The sequence below is a fragment of the Camelus bactrianus genome, chromosome 14 (assembly GCF_048773025.1).
Source record: "Camelus bactrianus isolate YW-2024 breed Bactrian camel chromosome 14, ASM4877302v1, whole genome shotgun sequence".
NCBI lineage: Eukaryota > Metazoa > Chordata > Mammalia > Artiodactyla > Camelidae > Camelus > Camelus bactrianus.
The window spans coordinates 21,402,738-21,420,874 of NC_133552.1; the positions used below are offsets into that span (position 1 = coordinate 21,402,738).

General features: G+C 37.2%; 1 protein-coding gene across 1 annotated transcript in view; it reads left to right on the top strand.

The window, feature by feature from the left end:
* SUGT1 (SGT1 homolog, MIS12 kinetochore complex assembly cochaperone) overlaps window positions 1-17,840 on the top strand; it is a 37,244-nt gene extending 19,404 nt beyond the window's left edge. Inside the window, exons 11-13 of the mRNA XM_010973293.3 lie at window positions 6,708-6,798; window positions 10,292-10,473; window positions 17,703-17,840. Of these exons, the coding sequence (XP_010971595.1) occupies window positions 6,708-6,798; window positions 10,292-10,473; window positions 17,703-17,804 (375 nt within the window). The 3' untranslated portion in view covers window positions 17,805-17,840. The remainder of the gene's footprint in view (window positions 1-6,707; window positions 6,799-10,291; window positions 10,474-17,702) is intronic.
* The last annotated feature ends 297 nt before the right edge of the window (window positions 17,841-18,137 follow it).

An 18,137-nucleotide genomic window follows, 5' to 3' on the forward strand; every position in this document is an offset into this window, starting at 1 on the left:
AAGCACTTAGTACATAGGGTATGTAATAAGTACTCAATAAATGTTATTTCTATTTCTTTTTTTTTACATTTTTTATCGAGTAATAGTCATTTTACAATGTTGTGTCAAATTCTAGTGTAGAGCGCAATTTTTCAGTTATACATGAACATATATATATTCATTGTCATATTTTTTTTTCACTATGAGCTACCATGAGATCTTGTGTATATTTCCCTGTGCTATACAGTATAATCTTGTTTATCTATTCTACAATTTTAAAATCCCAGTCTGTCCCTTCCCACCCTCCCCCCCCTTGGCAACCACAAGTTTGTGTTCTACGTCTGTGAGTCTGTTTCTGTTTTGTATTTATGTTTTGTTTTGTTTTTTTAGATTCCTCATATGAGCGATCTCATATGGTATTTTTCTTTCTCTTTCTCTTTCTGGCTTACTTCACTTAGAATGACATTCTCCAGGAACATCCATGTTGCTGCAAATGTCAGTTTTTGTGGCTGAATAGTATTCCATTGTATAAATATATCACATCTTCTTTATTCAGTCATTTGTTGATGGACATTTAGGCTGTTTCCATGTCTTGGCTGTTGTAAATAGTGCTGCTATGAACATTGGGGTGCAGGTGTCATTTTGAAGTAGGGTTCCTTCTGGATTTATGCCCAGGAGCTGGATTCCTGGGTCATATGGTAAGTCTATTCCTAGTCTTTTGATGAATCTCCATACTGTTTTCCACAGTGGCTTTCCTTGCTTCCCTCTCCCACTCTTAATGATTTAGATGTCTTCTTTTACAATTTTGAATTTATTCTTTTTGTAACTCATGGCAGTTATCTCCTTTCTAGTTATGAGTTTCTCATTTTTGTAGCATCCTGCTTCTTTTCTATTTAGAGTAGACCTGTCAATATTTCTTTTAGCATGGGTTTAGTGTTGCTAAACTCTTTTAGTTTTTGCTTGTCTGTGAAGATCTTTATCTCTCTTTCTATTCTAAAGGATAGCCTTGCTGGATAGAGTATCCTAGGCTGCATCTTTTTTTCATTCAGGACTTTGAGTATATCTTACCTCTCCCTTCTGGCCTGTAGTGTTTGTGTAGAGAAATCAGCTGAGAGCCTTATGGGGGTTCCCTTGTAACTTACTCTTTGTTGTTCTCTTGCTGCCTTTAGGATTATTTATCCTTGACTCTGGCCATCTTGATTATGATATGTCTTGGTGTGAGTCTGTTTGGGTTCTTCCTATTTGGGACCCTCTGAGCTTCCTGTACTTGGATATCTATTTCCTTTAGGTTTGGGAAGTTTTCAGTCATGATTTCTTCCAATACCTTTTTAATCCCCTTTGTTCTTTCTTCCCCTTCTGGAACCCCTATTATGTGTAGATTCGCATTCTTTATATTATCCCATAGGTCCCTTATATTGTTTTCATTGTTTTTTACTTGTTTTTCTCTCAGCTGTTCTGATTGGGTGCTTTCTGTTGTCCTGTCTTCTAGGTCACTTATTTGTTCCTCTGCATTATCTAGCCTGCTTTGTACAGCCTTTAGGTCAGCTCTCATCTCAGCCAATGAGTTTACGATTTCTACTTGGTTCTTCTTTATAGCTTCTATTTCATTTTTGACATATTTTATATCTCTAAACACTTTCTTTTAGTTCCTTCAGTGCTTTGATCACTCCTTTTTTGAAATCTTGATCTAGTAGGCCGTCAATGTCTATTTCCTTGATCATGCTTTCAGGGGATTTCTCTTGATCTTTTAATTGGGATTGGTTCTTCTGCTTCTTCATGTTTCTCATATCTCTCTGGCACTGTCGCTTAAGGAGTATCAGTTATCTAGTTCTCCTGGAGATGGTGTGCTCTTAATGATTTTACTGAGAGTTCTTTGTGTCTTCGCCCTGTTCCGGGAACTCAGCTTGCTGTTTCCAGAGGCCCTGTGTTGGTGCCGTCGTCTGTGTTGCTCCCAGTGGTTGTCAGCTAGCAGATCGTGCCCCCTCCCAACACTGGGTCAGGTGCTGAGCTCTTACCCGGTGGGCAGGTGGGTCACTCCCCCTCCCAATGCTGCAGTCAGATGCTGCGCCCGGGTGAGGCAGGTGGGCGGATCGCGCCCCCTCCCAGCACTGTGGTCAGGTGCTGCCTTCCTGCCAGGAAGGCGGTTGGCCACCCGCCCTCTCCCAGCGCCGGTTGCTCAGCTGCTCTGTGCCGCTGCCCTCTCTGCCTTGGGTTGGTGCTCCAAAGGCGGTCTCGGGGAATACTGTGGAACAGCCCCGCCCCTAGTCTGTGCCAAATCTCAGCTCCTTGTTTGTCTTGGCAGCATGAGTTCTCTGAGGTGCCAGTGCAGAAAGATCCTATCTGCCTGGAGCTGTAAACAAGTCTCAGTCCTGCCTAGGAGGTTGCAGAGCCCTGGGGTGTGGATTCAGGTCTCAGCCCCGCCCCCACCTGGGCGCTGCACACAGGAGGAGATGGCGGCTGTGGCTGCGCCCCGCCTCTGTCCTCACAAGAAGCGCCAGTAATGGTGGCGTGGGTCTGAGGAGACAAAGGCTTTGGCGCCCCTCCCCCCAGGGCACACCAGCCGTGTTGCTTTGCTTTTTTTGCAATTTATGAGGGACTGAGGTGGTTCTGCTCCGTATCCCCTCCCAGTCATGGCACGCAGCACCCTGCAGTCCCCCGGCGCTGCCTCAGTGCAGCCATTCCAGTCCTCTGCCTGGCTCAGGCGGCCTGTCCTGGCCCCAGCTGCCGGCTCGCATGTCGGGCTGGGTGTCGCGGAGACCCTTTGTGCCCATTTAATTCAGTTCTGTCGGTCAAGGGGTGCTCGGGGCAGATCTGAGCCTCAGAGGCTCCCTCTCCGTTCCGTTGGCCTCTCCATTGGAGAGGGGAGACCCAGCGAATGAGCGCCAGTTCTCCTTTGTCGCTCCCTCCCCGCGGGACCGGTCCCTCACTGTTTTGCTTTTTCTTCTTTCATTTTTCCTTTACTCCTACCAGATTTTTGGCGTCTTTGTCTTTCGAAGAGGGCAGTGTTCTGTCGGAGTTTGGCAGGTGCTCTGGTTGGCTGAGTAGGTCCATAGATGTGAGTTTTGGTGTATTTGTGGGTGAGGGTGAGCTACAAGCGTCCTTCTACTCCTCCATCTTGCTTCTCTCTGTTATTTTTTAATCCTGATTATTTAGATTTTTATTGAGGTTATGAAAGTAATAAATGTATATCATAGAAAATTTGGAAACATATAAGGGAGCTGAGAAAGTAATCACTCAGTCTCATTACCAATGACATTTTGGCATACTTCCTTCCAGATAATTAGATTTCCCAAAACTTAGGTCTGTCACTACAGATAATGTATACTGGAATTTTTTTGTTTATGGGAATATCTCTTCTGATTGATTTCTTCAAGAAGAATAGAGGTGGTGAACTTATGCACAGGCACAGTGCCTGGCTCAGAGTATACTTGTACTGAGCTATTAGAACTTTGGAGAAGATTATTCAGTTCCTCTTCATTTATGACCATCTTCTGCATTTAAAAACTATGAAACGATTTGACTGTAAAAAATAAAGATAATAGATGTGCAGTCTGGCCTCAAGAAGACTGAATGAGCTATTCTAATATTGGACAAAGGGTTTCAATGCAGCAGTTAGATGTGCAGAGAGCTGAGTGGGAGAATGTTGGGAAAGCTACATTCCAAAGTTGAGGGGACACTTATTTAATGACTGTAGCCTTGAAACAGTTGGGTCTCACGTTTTCCAGGAAAAAAAGTTTACTGGTAAACTGCATAGCTCTCTAGTCTGTGGGAAAGATTCCTTCCCCATGGATCCCCATAGTAAGTGGGCACTTGCTTACCTCTTTTAAGAAGGTGATATATGGGGGCCATGACCCTGTAGGAGTAATGGCTTCTCTTTAAATCCAAAGTTCCTTCCATTGGAAGAAATTAAACTCCCTGCTGTGCACAGGAGACCTTGGAAGTGAGCGGTAGCACACATAATGTTGAGAACTGACAATCCAGCACAGCCGGGATTCTTAGTAGTAGTCTGTGAATACTGCTTTGGAATATTACGGCACATTGAAAGCCTTCCCTGTGCATGTGAGAGAAGCATTCAAAGTGAACTTTTAAATTATTTTTGAATAAAATGAAAATAGAATAGCTGATTAATGGTCATAATAAAAATATCTGAAATTGGACTGGTATAATTCGAGAAGTATCTGTCAGAATCATTTTCAAAAGCATATATAAACATTAAAAGTGAAGTAGGTGTAAAAAGTAATTCATGGAAAATTAGTCTCCTCCCCTTTTAACTTTAAAAAAAAAGCTGCTTTAAATGGTTTATTATGTGCAGCTCTTTTAATGAATGGATTAAGTATAATTTCAAGTTCAGGTCACCGTGTCTCAGTTGAAACAGGTTATTAACTTAGAGCTTTGATTTTGGCTTTATAAAGATCTATTTGTTCATAGGTTATAGTGGTTTTCAGTAGATGTGAGAGCTAGTGCGTGCTGCTCTTCAGGTGAAACAAGGCACTTTTTTAGACGGTGCTTAGCACGGGATTTGAGGTATGAAGTAGGGTGCCCTGTGGCTGAGGTTAGTTAAGGATGGTGTTGATGTACACACTGTTTGTGAGGTCTGCATTCTAGATGAGGTGAAAGTTAAAGGAGCAAGATGTAGTTTTAAATTCAGCATAAAGTTAATAGTCCTTTTCAGTAACTGTTGCTGTGTCATTGCCAGCTATTACATTTCTGTCTCTTTTTGATAAATATCCTGGCAGTGACAACTTAAAATTACCAGAGTACTCTCAGTTAATACTGTGTATGAGAAAATATTGGTAGTATTCTACTTTATAAAAATTTATCATAGTTCATTTTAGGGAATTCTGGAGATCCTGTTTTTATTTATGTAGAATTTAAGCATGTAAATTATATTAAAAATACTAATCTTTTGCCCCTTTTCCAGTGAGATTTGTTTCATGTTTTGCTTCCATAAAGACTTTTTTTTGTTACATTTGTATGCACCTGAAGGAAGTACTCAGACCACAACCCTTCCATGCCATCACTTCATATCTGACTGAAAATATTGGCAGATTCTGTTAGGGTTTCATTTAAGTATTTTTAAATGCAGATTTTTAAGGATTCTTTCCCTAAATGCAGGTGGTAGAAAGGTTTCCAGTTATTGCTCTTCAGGGTGCCTGAAACCTTTCCTGCTCACAGCCAGGTGAGATCTCTCCTGAGCTTTTTGCCTGTTAAGTAACTTTCTCCAGGTATCTCACATACTACTGAATGGTCAAGGACACTTAATATTTTAAAAATCCCTCGCATCCCTGAAGACTACACCTTGTGCACAGTAGGTGTTTAATAATTATAGAATGAATGATTGTAAAAATGTTAACATTACTTTGGTTATCAAACCAGGTTCATTTACCCAACACACAGCAAGCCGAACAGTGAGGCACCAAGGTTTGCAAAAGAGAAAGGGTTTATTCATGAGGCAGCCAAATGAGGAGGCAGGAGAACATATCTCAGATCTGCCTCTGCAGAGGCCAGGGGCTTGGGTTATTTATGGGATGAAGTAGCAAGGTGGTCTGAGGTGTGGGGAATGACGGTAGGAGGCAGGAAAAGTGAAGTAATTGGGGCTCTGCGCAGGCATATGTGAGTTACAAGCTTTTTCATGGTTCGCACGTTCAGAAAATGGCGACATTAGCATGATCTAAGGGTGGAGTTTTGGGGCCTCTTATGTCAAAAAGTCATCCATGAGACTCTCGAGGAGGCCCAGTTGAGTTGTCAATGGTCTTAACCAGTTTGAGCTTGGCAAAACTAGCTCCATATTCCTGAAAAGCAGTTACCATCACTATGACGACCCATACGTCAGAGACGTTTCATGTCTAGGGAGTAGTTAGAGGAGTCTTGTGATATATTGTCCAAGCTATGTGAAACTTGGAGGGTATGCAGTTTGCAAGAACAATTAAAGCAAGCTTAGTCAGTGAAAGCAGGTGACAGGATACTATTTATTAAGCAAGTTATAGTTTAAGGGATCTAACTGTTGACTGCCTTCAGTTTCACTTGTATTATTTTTGTACAATGGAATGAATTTCTCTACTCTAAAACAGGTCAGTGTACATGCAAATACAGTATTTCCTTCAGAACAGGGTTTCTCAGTTGTGGGTACTGTTAATATTTTGGGCTGGATAATTCTTTGTCACGGGGAGTTACCTTGCATGTTGTAGGATATCTAACAGCACCCCTAAGCCTCTCCTCACCTCTCAGTTGTGATGACCCAGCAGTATCTCAAGTCATTACCAAATGTCCCCAGGGAGGACAGAATCACCCCTGGTTGAGAACACTGCTTTAGGCGGAAAAAAGCATATGGATTTCAAGACTACTCATGATTGTAGTTCATAGTGTGTATGTATATATATTTTTTTATTGAAGTGTAGAGTCAGTTTACAATGTTATGTTAATTTCTGGTGCACAGCATAATGTTTCAGTCATACATGTACATACATATATTCCATTTCATATTCTTTTTCATTATAGTTTACTGTAAGATATTAAATATAGTCCCCTGTATGTTGTTTTGAAGGGTGACTTTTAAGTAGAAACAGAATGTTTCAAAGTTCTTCAAATTAAACTTTGGATAATTTGAGGAAACTGTCTCAAGGACACTACTAATTCTTATAAAATGTTGATGACTTAAGGAAATGGCATTTTTCCACTGTTTTGTGTATTTTACATTGAACATGAATTTTATTTGGTGTTTCTTCCAGATTGAAATTAAAATGAAAAAGCCAGAGGCTGTGAGATGGGAAAAGCTAGAGGGGCAAGGAGATGTGCCTCACCCAAAACAGTTCATAGCAGGTTTGTTTTCTGGCCTTGATGAGCTTTACATTCATACTGTGTTATATAGTTGAAATTAAATAGTCATGAGCATTCTTTCTACTTTCATTATTTATGTTCCCAAGATAAGATACATTGGGTGTAATGCTGTTTCTCTGTAATGAATACCAAGTAGCCTTTCTTATGAAGGTTCTAACTTGTAAGCATACAAATGAATGGCAGCACAAGCCCAGAGGGGATTGGGGTGTATTGTTTACTGTGTCAGTTTATGACGTTAGTTGGGATTGTTTGTTTTTGTGTGTTGGCCTTTCCTAGTGCTGCTTTTTGTATTTTAAGTGAATTAGTAGTTTACTCTGCTGATACTTTTCCTCCTCTTCCCTTTTATTTATTCCTTTTTGTTTCATCTAGTATTGTCACCTCTAACTTCCTGGAATTTCGGGGTTTCACAGAGAAAAGTATCTGGCCCATTTCACTGTATTACTAAGAGGTGGAGGCAGACAGCTCATTGAAAGCCTAAGGCAAGCCTAGAAGTAGAGTAGAAAGCTAGGATGGCTGCTTAACCCTTTAAGGGGCCGACTGTTTTATGTTGGGGTCAGTTCTAAGCATATGCAATAGGCAGATAGGTGTTTTTCTAATGGAATGATTAGTCTGTAGAATGATCTTAGAACTATAATCTAAGACTGTATTTTACAACAATGGTCTCATTAATGAATGGATAGAAGATTCCTTTTGATTAGAGATAATGCTCTGATTTGATGACTGAAACGAGGTAAATTTGCATTTCAGCTACTTTTAGATTTTTCACTACTTTCTTCTATAACAGAAAACTATATTTCCTTGTGGCACCTTTTCGAAAACACTAAGTTAGCCAACAGATCATTCATTTTTAAATTTTATTTTTAAATAATTTTAGATTCTCACAGAGGTTGCAGAAATAATAGACTTCCCGTGTGCCCTTCACCCAGCTTTCCTGTGTGGTAATATGGTAACTAACATACAGTGTAATTAGCAAGACCAGGGGATTGACACCTGCAGATAATTTTTAAGAATGGAAATATTTCAAGCTGGTATATAAGCTAGTTCAGTTTATGCTTCCCACTTGTGAAAGATAGAGTAAAGATGTTACGTGCTCCTCTTGGGGCTGACTCCCAGAGATTTTATATATATATGTATGTATATGTATGTGTGTATGTATATATAAACTATATAGCTCGAAATGTTTTTTGAAACAAATACTTTAAATGTAGTATCTCACCTAATTCTGAGTACAGCCCTATATAGTAGTATTGTTCTTCCTGTATTACAGGCACAGAAAGGTTAAGCAACATACTTAAGCTTACCTAGCAGTTTTCATTGTCTAGGACTAAACCTAGGTCTTCAGAGTCCGGGTCTGGTCCTTCTGTGATAACTGCTTGTTGCTGCATTTTCTAACAGTGGAAAGTTTCTGCCAACATGAGTATCTTTGCAGTTACTCAGTATTGCAGTGAATGAACAAGAAAGTTAGGTTACCCATTCCTCAGTAGTTCATCTGCTGTGTGCAGGTGTTAATGTTTTTCTTATATTAAATATAAAGATTTTTTAGTGTTATAGTTACAGTTTTTTTCTAAACGCAGTACCTTGGGTATTCAAGATGCTGTTCCTTCTGACCTGTAACGTTTTTTTGTAAGGAGTTAATGTGCCTGTCAGATTTTTGTGTACTGCAAGCTGGAGACTGCAGATAAGGGCAGGTTGCTTAACCTGTGTGGGCCAGCTCTCTTATCTGTAAAATGGAGATTAAAACTGTGCTCCCATCTGGGGATCAGCACTAGGATTAATTAAACCTACGTTTCCTAGGTTCTTAATTTACCATGGCATGCGTTTTTTTGTTTTCTTGACTACTAGTGAAAATGTATAGAAGATAGGGGAGATTACTGGTAGAGGAAGGGTAGATAAAATTTGGAAAACAATATTCTTGTCCTGAATAAAACTGTGGTGTGTTGTGGTTTTGTTTTGTTGGGGAGGGGGGATGGGCAGGGAGAGAGTTGGTCTACAGGTGAGAAGAAAGGATGGAAGAACAGAATGAGCAATCAGTAATTTCTCAACTATTTTGAGAAAAGGGATATATGGAGAGGCAGTAGTGAAAGAGGGGCACTGAGACTAGCATTAATGTGTCCTAATATATTTGTAGGGACATTTTGAATCTTTTTTTTAAAAAGCTCCATAGCTGTTACTGTCCAGTGTAGTAGCTGCTAGCCACGTGTACCTGCTGACCACGTGGAATATAACTAGTCTGGATTGAGATGTGCTCTAAACGTAAAATACACACCAGATTTTGAAGATTTAGGATAAAAAAAGAATATACAATATCTTAATATTATTTTGATTTCATGTTGAAATACTATTTTGGATATATTAGGCTAAATAAAATATTAGGATGCATTTCACCTGATTCTTTTAGTAATACGGCTACTAGAAATTTTTAAATTATATATGTAACTCACGTTTGTGGCTTACATTATATTTCCATTAAATAGTGAACAAAACTGCTTTTAGTTCTCAGGTAACCTGAGTAATTTTTAATTATTTGTGTGCCAAGATCTTGATTCCTTTGGTCTTTGGGGCAGCCTTGGCAGTGCCCTGAGCCCCTGGGCTGGTTGCCTTCCTGGCTGCAAGCAGCCTTTATTTATCCTAGTGTGCCCTACAAATGTTACTATTTTCTGTGTGTGCGTGATGTGGACATTGGCGTGACGTGGACATTGAACTCTAGATCATCTCAAGTAGTATTTTTCAACATTCAAGAATTCTTTATTGTTATCTCCTATTGAAGTAATCTAGTATTTTTATCTTGGGGAGAGGATGAAGTCTTAACTTACTGTCAAATGGCATGCCATTATTTTTAGTTTATTTCTACTCTGAAAAATGTAAGCACCTCAGAAGAAGCCAGACATTTAGCATTTATTAAAAATTTGTTTAGAAGATCTTTTTTGGCAGATTCCAGTCTTTTTTGTCGATGGTTGTTTAGCAGTCAGTTGTGGTTTTGATGTGTTCATGAGAGGAGGTGAGCTTGTGGTCCTACTATTCTGCCATCCTGACCAGAAAAAAATTGTTTAGAGAAATTTCTGAATGAAGCATCTTTTTTAAAAAGTTACTATTTTTAGAATTTTTAGTACTATCTTTGCAACTTTTCTGTAAACATAGAAGTTCCTGTATGCTTCTCACTCAGTTTCTTTTACTATTAACATGAAGGATCTGGTTTTTAATCTAATTTTACATAATGTACCAGAAGTTTACACTTTGAGTTATTTTGCTCAAATTTTACAGATTTACAAATTTCCAGATTTTACATGATGCTAATTTCATGATTCAGTTTTCTTAATTATCGATGTATAAATCAGAAAGACATTTATTACAAACATGAAATTCATTGACTTAAAACTATTTGCTAAGATGTTGTATATTCATGGTCACAATGTTTACCGTGTTCTTGACATAATCAATGCTTGATTAATCATTTCTGTCTTTTTTTACTCCATAGATGTAAAGAATCTATATCCATCATCATCTCATTATACAAGAAATTGGGATAAACTGGTTGGTGAGATCAAAGAAGAAGAAAAGAATGAGAAGTTGGAGGGAGATGCAGCTTTAAACAAATTATTTCAGCAGATCTATTCAGATGGTTCTGATGAAGTGAAACGTGCCATGAACAAATCATTTGTAAGAACATAAACTTTAAGAAAATCTACTGTAATAGTGAATTTCAGAAATTAGAAAAAGAAAGAGTGATGAGTATGTAATTGGAGACCAAATGCTGTAGTTGGAAAACCCTTTTGAATAGGCTTTGTCTGAACATTTCTTCTTGCTCTAAACTTAGAGTGATTATTGAGGAAGTTGGAAACTTGTGGTGGTGAGAAACAAGTAATATATTCCAAATAAATTTTTGTATCAGTGAGTTAGAACTTAGGAGACTTAACCAAGGTCACAGTGGGTGACACGGAATTATTCCAGTTGGACTTGTCACAGTAGCTGGGTGAGCTTCCAGTGCATACCTTCTAGAGTCGTGTGCAATCGCAGTGTCAGGGATGAAGAATATGGAAGGGAACCTTCCAGAGCAGTGTGTGGCAAGTCGAAGGTGCACATTAATTATTCATTGGTTTGTTAGTAATTTCTCTGTTGGTTAAGAAAATTCTGGCTTTTTGTCAGGGCATGAATACCACCTGAATTCTTAAGTTCTGAGATTTTAAGACAAGTCAGCACTGTGGAACTATGTAGATTTTGCTTGAAGATGTAATCATTTTTATCAGTAGCTCTGGAAACATCACTGTCTTCTTTTAAAGCATTTACATTTACAGTAGAAAAGCCAAGTTAATATTTAATAATTAAAATAAATAAATAGGTAATGAGTGTGTTTGAGGCTTAGATAGTTTGCATAAGTTACCATGTGGTAACTGATCATGACTGCTTATTACTGTTGCCTTAAAATTTTTTTTTAATTAAACTTCATATTTTGAGATAATTGGAGACTCAACATGCAGTTGGAAGAAGTAATACAGAGAGATCCCTTATATCCTGTATAGTTTTCCCCAGTGGAAAGATCTTGCAGAATTGTAGTACAATATCGCAACAATGATATTGACAGTTAAGATACGAAACATTTCTGTTCCTACAACACTCCCTCATTGTTGTTATTTTATAGCCATACCCACACCCTTCATTCCTGCCCTTCCTTAGTGCCTGGCAACCACTACTCTGGCAAGCCTATCAGATTTGTAGTCTGCAAATATTTTCTCCCAGTCCTTAGCTTTTCTTTTCCTTTTCTTAACAATCTTGCAAAGCCAAAGCATTTAATTCTGATGGAATCCAGTTTATTAATTTTTCCTTTTATGGATTATGCTTTTGGTGTCAAGTCTCAGAACTCTTTGCCTAGTCCTAGATCTCACGGATTTTCATCTGTGTTTTTCCTTTTAATAAAAGTTGTATAGTTTTACTTACTACATTTAAATACGTATGATCCATTTTGAGTCAGTTTTTATATAAAAGGTGAGATGTAGGTTGAGGTTCTTTTTTTTGGCCAAAGTATGTTCAGTTGAGAGGCTATCTTTCCTCCATTGAATTGCCTTTCATCTTTCTAAAAATTCACTTGAGCATATTTGTGTCAGTGTATTTCTAGGTTTCCTATTCCATTGTTCTGCATGTTGATCCCTCTGTCTCAATGACTGTAGCTCTTTAAGTCTTGAGGTTGGGCAGATTCGTTCCTCCTTTATTCTTCATTTTCTGTGTGTGTGTCTGTGTCTGAGTTTTATTTGAAGACCTTACTGAGGACTGTTGCTTGGGAGACAGCCTTCCAGATAGCTTTGAGGAACTGCTTCTTATTCTTCATTTTCAAAGTTGTTTTAGATATTCTGATTTCTTTGCCTTTCCATATAAATTTTAGAGTATTTTGTCTAACGTGGGAAAACATCCTGTTAGGAATTGCATTAAACTGTGTTATCAGTTTGGAGAGATTAACCTCTTTACTGTGTTGTATCTTCCAGCTCCACTTACTTAGATCTTTGATTTCTTTCATCAGTGTTGTGTAGTTTTCAACATATAAATCTAGCACATATTTTACTAGATATACCTAAGTATTTAGTGCTTTTTTTGAGTGATTGTAAATGGTATTATGTATTTAATTTTGGTATCCATGTACTTGTTGCTAGTATCTAGAAATACAGTTTTTTTTTAATGTTTATTTTATATTCTGTGACCTTGTTGAACTCACTTACTAGTTATAGGAAATTTTTTGGTAGATTCCCTGTGATTTTCTATGTAGACAATCATATCTTCAAATAGGGACAATTTAATTTCTTCCTTTCCATTATGCATGCCTTTTATCTCCTTTTCTTGATATATTGCCTTGGCAAGAACTTCCAGCTCTATGTTGAGTAAGATTAGTGAGAGTGGACATCCATGCCTTGTTCCCCTCTTAAGGGAAAAACCATTTAGTCTTAATGTTAGCTATAAGTTTTTTGTAGATGCTTCATCGAGTTAAAGTTTTGCTCTAATTTCTGTTTTTCTGAGATTTTTATGATGAATGACTCAACTTGTCAAATGCTTTTTCTGCATTGATTAATATGACTCAGTGATTTTTTTTTTCCTTTAACCCATTAAAGTGGTGATTTTATGTGATTAATATGATTGATTTCTACTATTGAACCAGCCTTGCATCCCTAGGATAAACTCCACTTGGTCGTAGTGTATAATTCTTTTTATATATTGCTCAATTCTATTTTCAGATACTTTAAAAAGCATTTTTGTGTCTCTATTAATGAGGGGTCTGTAGTATTCTTTTTTGATACTGTCTTTGGTTTTGGTTTCAGGGTAATACTTCGTAGAATGAATTGGGAAAGTGCTCCATCTTTTTTTTGTGGGGAAAGGAATTGTGTAGAATTGGTGTTAATTTGTCTTTAAAGATTCTTTAAACCACTGAAGCCATATGGACCTGGATATTTCTCTTTTGGGAGATTTTAAATTATGAATTTCTTTATCCTAATAGCTTATAGGACTATTCAGATTATGTGTTAATTATTTTCTTCCTTATGCTTGCTTTGGTTAATTTTGCTATTTTTTTAATAGGTTCTTCAGATGTGAGCTTAGATTATTGATTTGACCCTTTTTCTCTTTACTGTTAAATGCACTTATGCTATAAATCCTCTCAGAAGAATTTTAGCTATCTGCCATAAATTTTGATGTTATATTTTCATTTTTATTCAGTTCAGTATATGTTTTTGATTTCAGTTGAATTTTTATATTCATGCTGATTTTCTGCCGTACTGTTCTATTGATTGTTGAGAGAAGGTCTCCAGCTGTATTTGTGGGTTTATCAATTTCTTCTTTAAGTTCTGTCAATTTTTGCTTCACATATTTTACTGCTTTGTTGTTTGGTGCATATGCATTTAGGATTGCTATGTTTTCATGGTGGATTGGCCTTTGTATCACTATATAATGTCATTGTCTAGCTCTGGTAATTTTCTTTGCTTTGATATTAATATAGATGATTCTATGTCTTTTGGTTAATTTTTGCATGATGTATTATGTTCCATCCTTTTACTTTCAACCTGCCTAAGTCATATTTAAAGTGGCTTTCTTTAATACAGCACGTTGTTGGGTCATGTTTTTTTAATCTGCTCTGCCTGTCTCTGTCTTTTAATTGATGTATTTGGACTACTTAAATTTAATGTAATTTTTGGTATGTTAGGACTTAAGTCCATCACTTAATTTTTTGTTTTCTATTTGTTCTGTGTTTTGTTTCTCTTTTTGTTTTTCCTGCTTTCCTATGGGTCCTTGAACATTTTTTAGAATTTCATCTTGATTTATCTATAGTATTTTTTAGTATATCTTCTCTGCATAGCATTTTTAGTGGTTGCTGTAGATTTTATACTAGCTATATTACACATAGTTTATGATGGTCTTACTGGTGTCATTTTTTTTTTTCACAGTTTGAGTGCTGTATGGAAACCTTATCTCCCTTTATGTCTCATTACCCTTTCTCATTTATAATATAATTTTCTTAAATATTTCCTCTACATACATTTAGAAATCACACCATATACTGTGATAATTTTCACTCAACCATCAAACATAATTTAGAAAACTTAAGGGGAAAAGCAGACTCTATTGTATTTACCCATATTGTTACCTTCCTTTCTTTCTGACTTTCAGGGTTTCATTTTTTGTTGTTTTCTGTTTAGAGAACTTTCTTTGGGCATTCTTTCAGGGTGGATCTATGACAGATTCTGTCTTGGCAGGAGTCTTTTTGGGTTTATACTGATTGGGATTTGCTCAGTTTCTTGAATCTGTAGGTTTATGTCTCTTGCCAAATTTGGGATATTTTCATTCATTATATCATTGAGTGCTTTTTTCAGACCTGCCTTCTTTGTTTTCTTCTTCCTGGAACCTGATGACACAAATGTTAGGTATTTTGTTATAGTACGACACATCCCTGAGACTCTCTTCATTTTATCTCTATTTTCTGTCTGTCGTTCAGAGTAGGTGATTTGCCTTGTTCTGTTTTCCAATTCACTGATTCTTTTCTCTGTTCTCTGTCTTTTGCTCTTGAGCCCATTCACTGACCTTTTTATTTCAGTTGTATTTTTCAATTATAAAACTTTCTTTGACTCTTGTTTATGTCTTCTCTTTCTTTGCTGAGGTTTTCTATTTTTCATTTGTTTCAAGATAGTTCATGGTTCTTATGAAAGCATTTTTACCATGACTGCTTTAAAAATTTGTCATATAATTTTAGCTTCTCTCTCTTCTCTATATTAGCATCTGTTGTTTGTCTTGTCTTTTTAAAAATATAATCTTTGTGTTTTTCATCAGTGCCAAATGATATTCAGTTGAAACCTGTACAATTTCATGTTATGCTGTGAGACTGTGGTTATTATTTAAACCCTCCATCTTAGGTCACTTTCTCTGACAACCACTCCGGCAGAGGAAGCAGTCACTGCCTCATTATTGCCAGGTGGAGGTAGGAATCCAGGTACCCCACTCCACCTCCATAGACACGCCAGGATATCTTCTCATTAACTGCTGGGAATGGGGAGGAGTTCCAGCTCCCTGTGTGGTTTCCACTGACGCCACAGGCAACAGAGGAGGCTGACTCGTGATAACCTAGCACTGGCGGAAGTCTAGGCTCTTCACTCAGGCCTTTGTTGTTCTTTTTTTGTTGTTCCCTTTGGCATTTTCAGCTTCTTCAGTTCCAACTCAAGGAAAAATGAAGCAAAAAGAAAACCTGAAAAATTCACCAGTGTTGTTCCTTGAGTCCAAAGTTCCCTCACTGATTTGTCTTCCTCTCTTCACCTTTTAGAGTCTCATGTTTGTTATTTATACAACATTGAAGGTTTTTAGTTGTACTTAGTGGGAATAGTAGGAAGAAGTGCATTTACTCAATGCCTCCAGCAGGAGGAGTCACTTTCAGTATTGACCTTAAAGAGCTTGCTGAACAAAATAGTGTATGAAATTTCAAAGATAGATTATAGAGTCTGTATCCATTTTCATATAGAAACTTTTCTAATTATAATTGAACCATGTACACCCATAAAATAAGCCATCTGTTTGGCAACATCAACCTAGAACATAACAAGGGCTGGCTGCTGTCCTTCTGGGAATACAGGCATACTTCAGGGAGCTGCGGGTTCGGTGCTAGAGCGCCATCATAAAGCGAACACTGCAATATCGCTTGAGTCATACTTTGCTAGTTTCCCCGTGCATATAAAAGTTATGTTTACACTGTACTTTAGTCTGTTACGTTGCAGTGACTTTGTCTTAAGAAAAAATGATTGTACCTTAATTTAAAAATCCTTCATTGCTAAAATATACTAACTTAATCACCTGAGTTTTTAGCAAGTTGTAGTCTTTTTGCAGTAGTAATATCAAAAATCACTGATCACAGATCCCTATAACAAATATAATAACAATGAAAAAGTTTGAAATAGTGTGAGAATTATCAAAATGCAACACAGAGACACAAAGTGAGCAAATGATGTTAGAAAAATGACATCAGTATTGTCATTCGATGCAGGGTTGCCACAAACCTTCAATTTGTAAAATATGCAGTATCTGCAAAGCAAAATAAAATGAAGCACAATGAAACGAGGTATGCCTGTACAAAAAAAAAAGACTCTTATCTCATCTGTGACCTCTCAGTCTTATTGAGACCAAAAGCCAACATGTACAAAATAATCAGAGGGAAATGCTCCGTTGCACTGTAGTCCGTAAGAAGAGACGAGAATATAAATGTCGTTAGCAAATATGATCAAATTATAGATGAAATCTGTTTCCTTCAGTTCTCTTAGGAGTAGTTTATTATATAGACTTGTCTCATTGTATTCAGTTTTTTATTTGATGCCTACTGTGTGCCACGCTGCTGCACTTAGATCTAGGATGTAAGTATTTGTAAAATATGCTCCTTGCGTTTTAGGAGCTCCTAGCTTTAGTTTGGAGCCAAGAGTGGGAAGCAGGGATAAGGAGGCAGATCCTAAAAATTTTAACAGTGCACTGTGATACATGTTATATTAACACTCACACAGATGACAGATCCTACAAGAGTAGATAGGGTGCTGACTAGGGTCAAAGAAGGCCACAGAGAGATGGTGGCATGTCATGTTTGGAGGATAACTAAAGACATAAAAAGAACTGTGATGGAGAAGAGCACCCCATGCAAAGGGCGCTTGGCAGAGAGTGTGGGGCAACAGGGTTACTTTGAGGTGCCGGTGTAACAGTAGGGCATGTAACTTTATATTTTACCAATGACACAGCTGATTATTTTTAAATACTTAGATTTTAATCATCTTTGCTATGATCCAAATCAGTGAATATTTATTGCATTAAGATAATAAATAACCCCAAACTTAATTTTTTTAATGTATTTATGAACATCTAGGGCTGTTGGTAGGTGTTATATTCAGTAGGTAGTAAATAACCAGTTCTTTACTGAGACACTGACTATGTGTATCTGTGTGTGTGTACCTTGATTTAAAAATAATTCCACCATACACTTGCATGCATTTGACACAGAGAGGAGCTCTTAAAAGTTCTGTTCAACTAGAAAGAGTTTCTTTGCCTAGTCTTTACAGTCCTCAGCAAAAGAGATTACGTTACCATTTTCTTTGGGAGACAGTTTTATTTTCATCTACATATACCTTTATGCTGATTAGCAGAGGGAGACATGGTGCTTTATATGACAGTGTATGTGGACGTGATGCCCCTACCTAACTAGAGGTTCCTTTTCAGATTTTACAAAACATAGTAACTTACCTGGAAAGCCTAAGATTAAATCAGAATATTGTCTTGTGTATATTGAGCCAAACAGAGCTTATATTTGGGACTCTATTCTTGGAACGTTTTAAGAAAAATATTGTTTTGATTTTATGGTCCAAGAATTAATCTATTTTTCTTTCTTATTGCAGATGGAGTCTGGTGGTACAGTTTTGAGTACCAACTGGTCTGATGTAGGTAAAAGGAAAGTTGAAATCAATCCTCCTGATGATATGGAATGGAAAAAGTACTAAATAAATTAATTTGCTATCACGTATTGCATATATTCACCTAATGCCCATTGTGTATTAATATTGCATTCTTGAATTTTGAACACTGACATCTTTTTGAAAGATTATACCTCTTTACCTCTTTGTGCTTTAGAAATTATTTTCCTTCAAGTGTTCTAAGAGTCTAATGAAGAATGAAGATCATATTTTATCACTTCTGTCCTTAAGGATTTAAGACATGCTGAAATGGAATGAAGTATCATTTGCTTCTAGATAGATTAATTCTACCTAGTTGTGGGAGTGGAGAAATTGTTAATGGGTTATCTTGGGTCATTGCCTTATTTTTGATGCAGTATT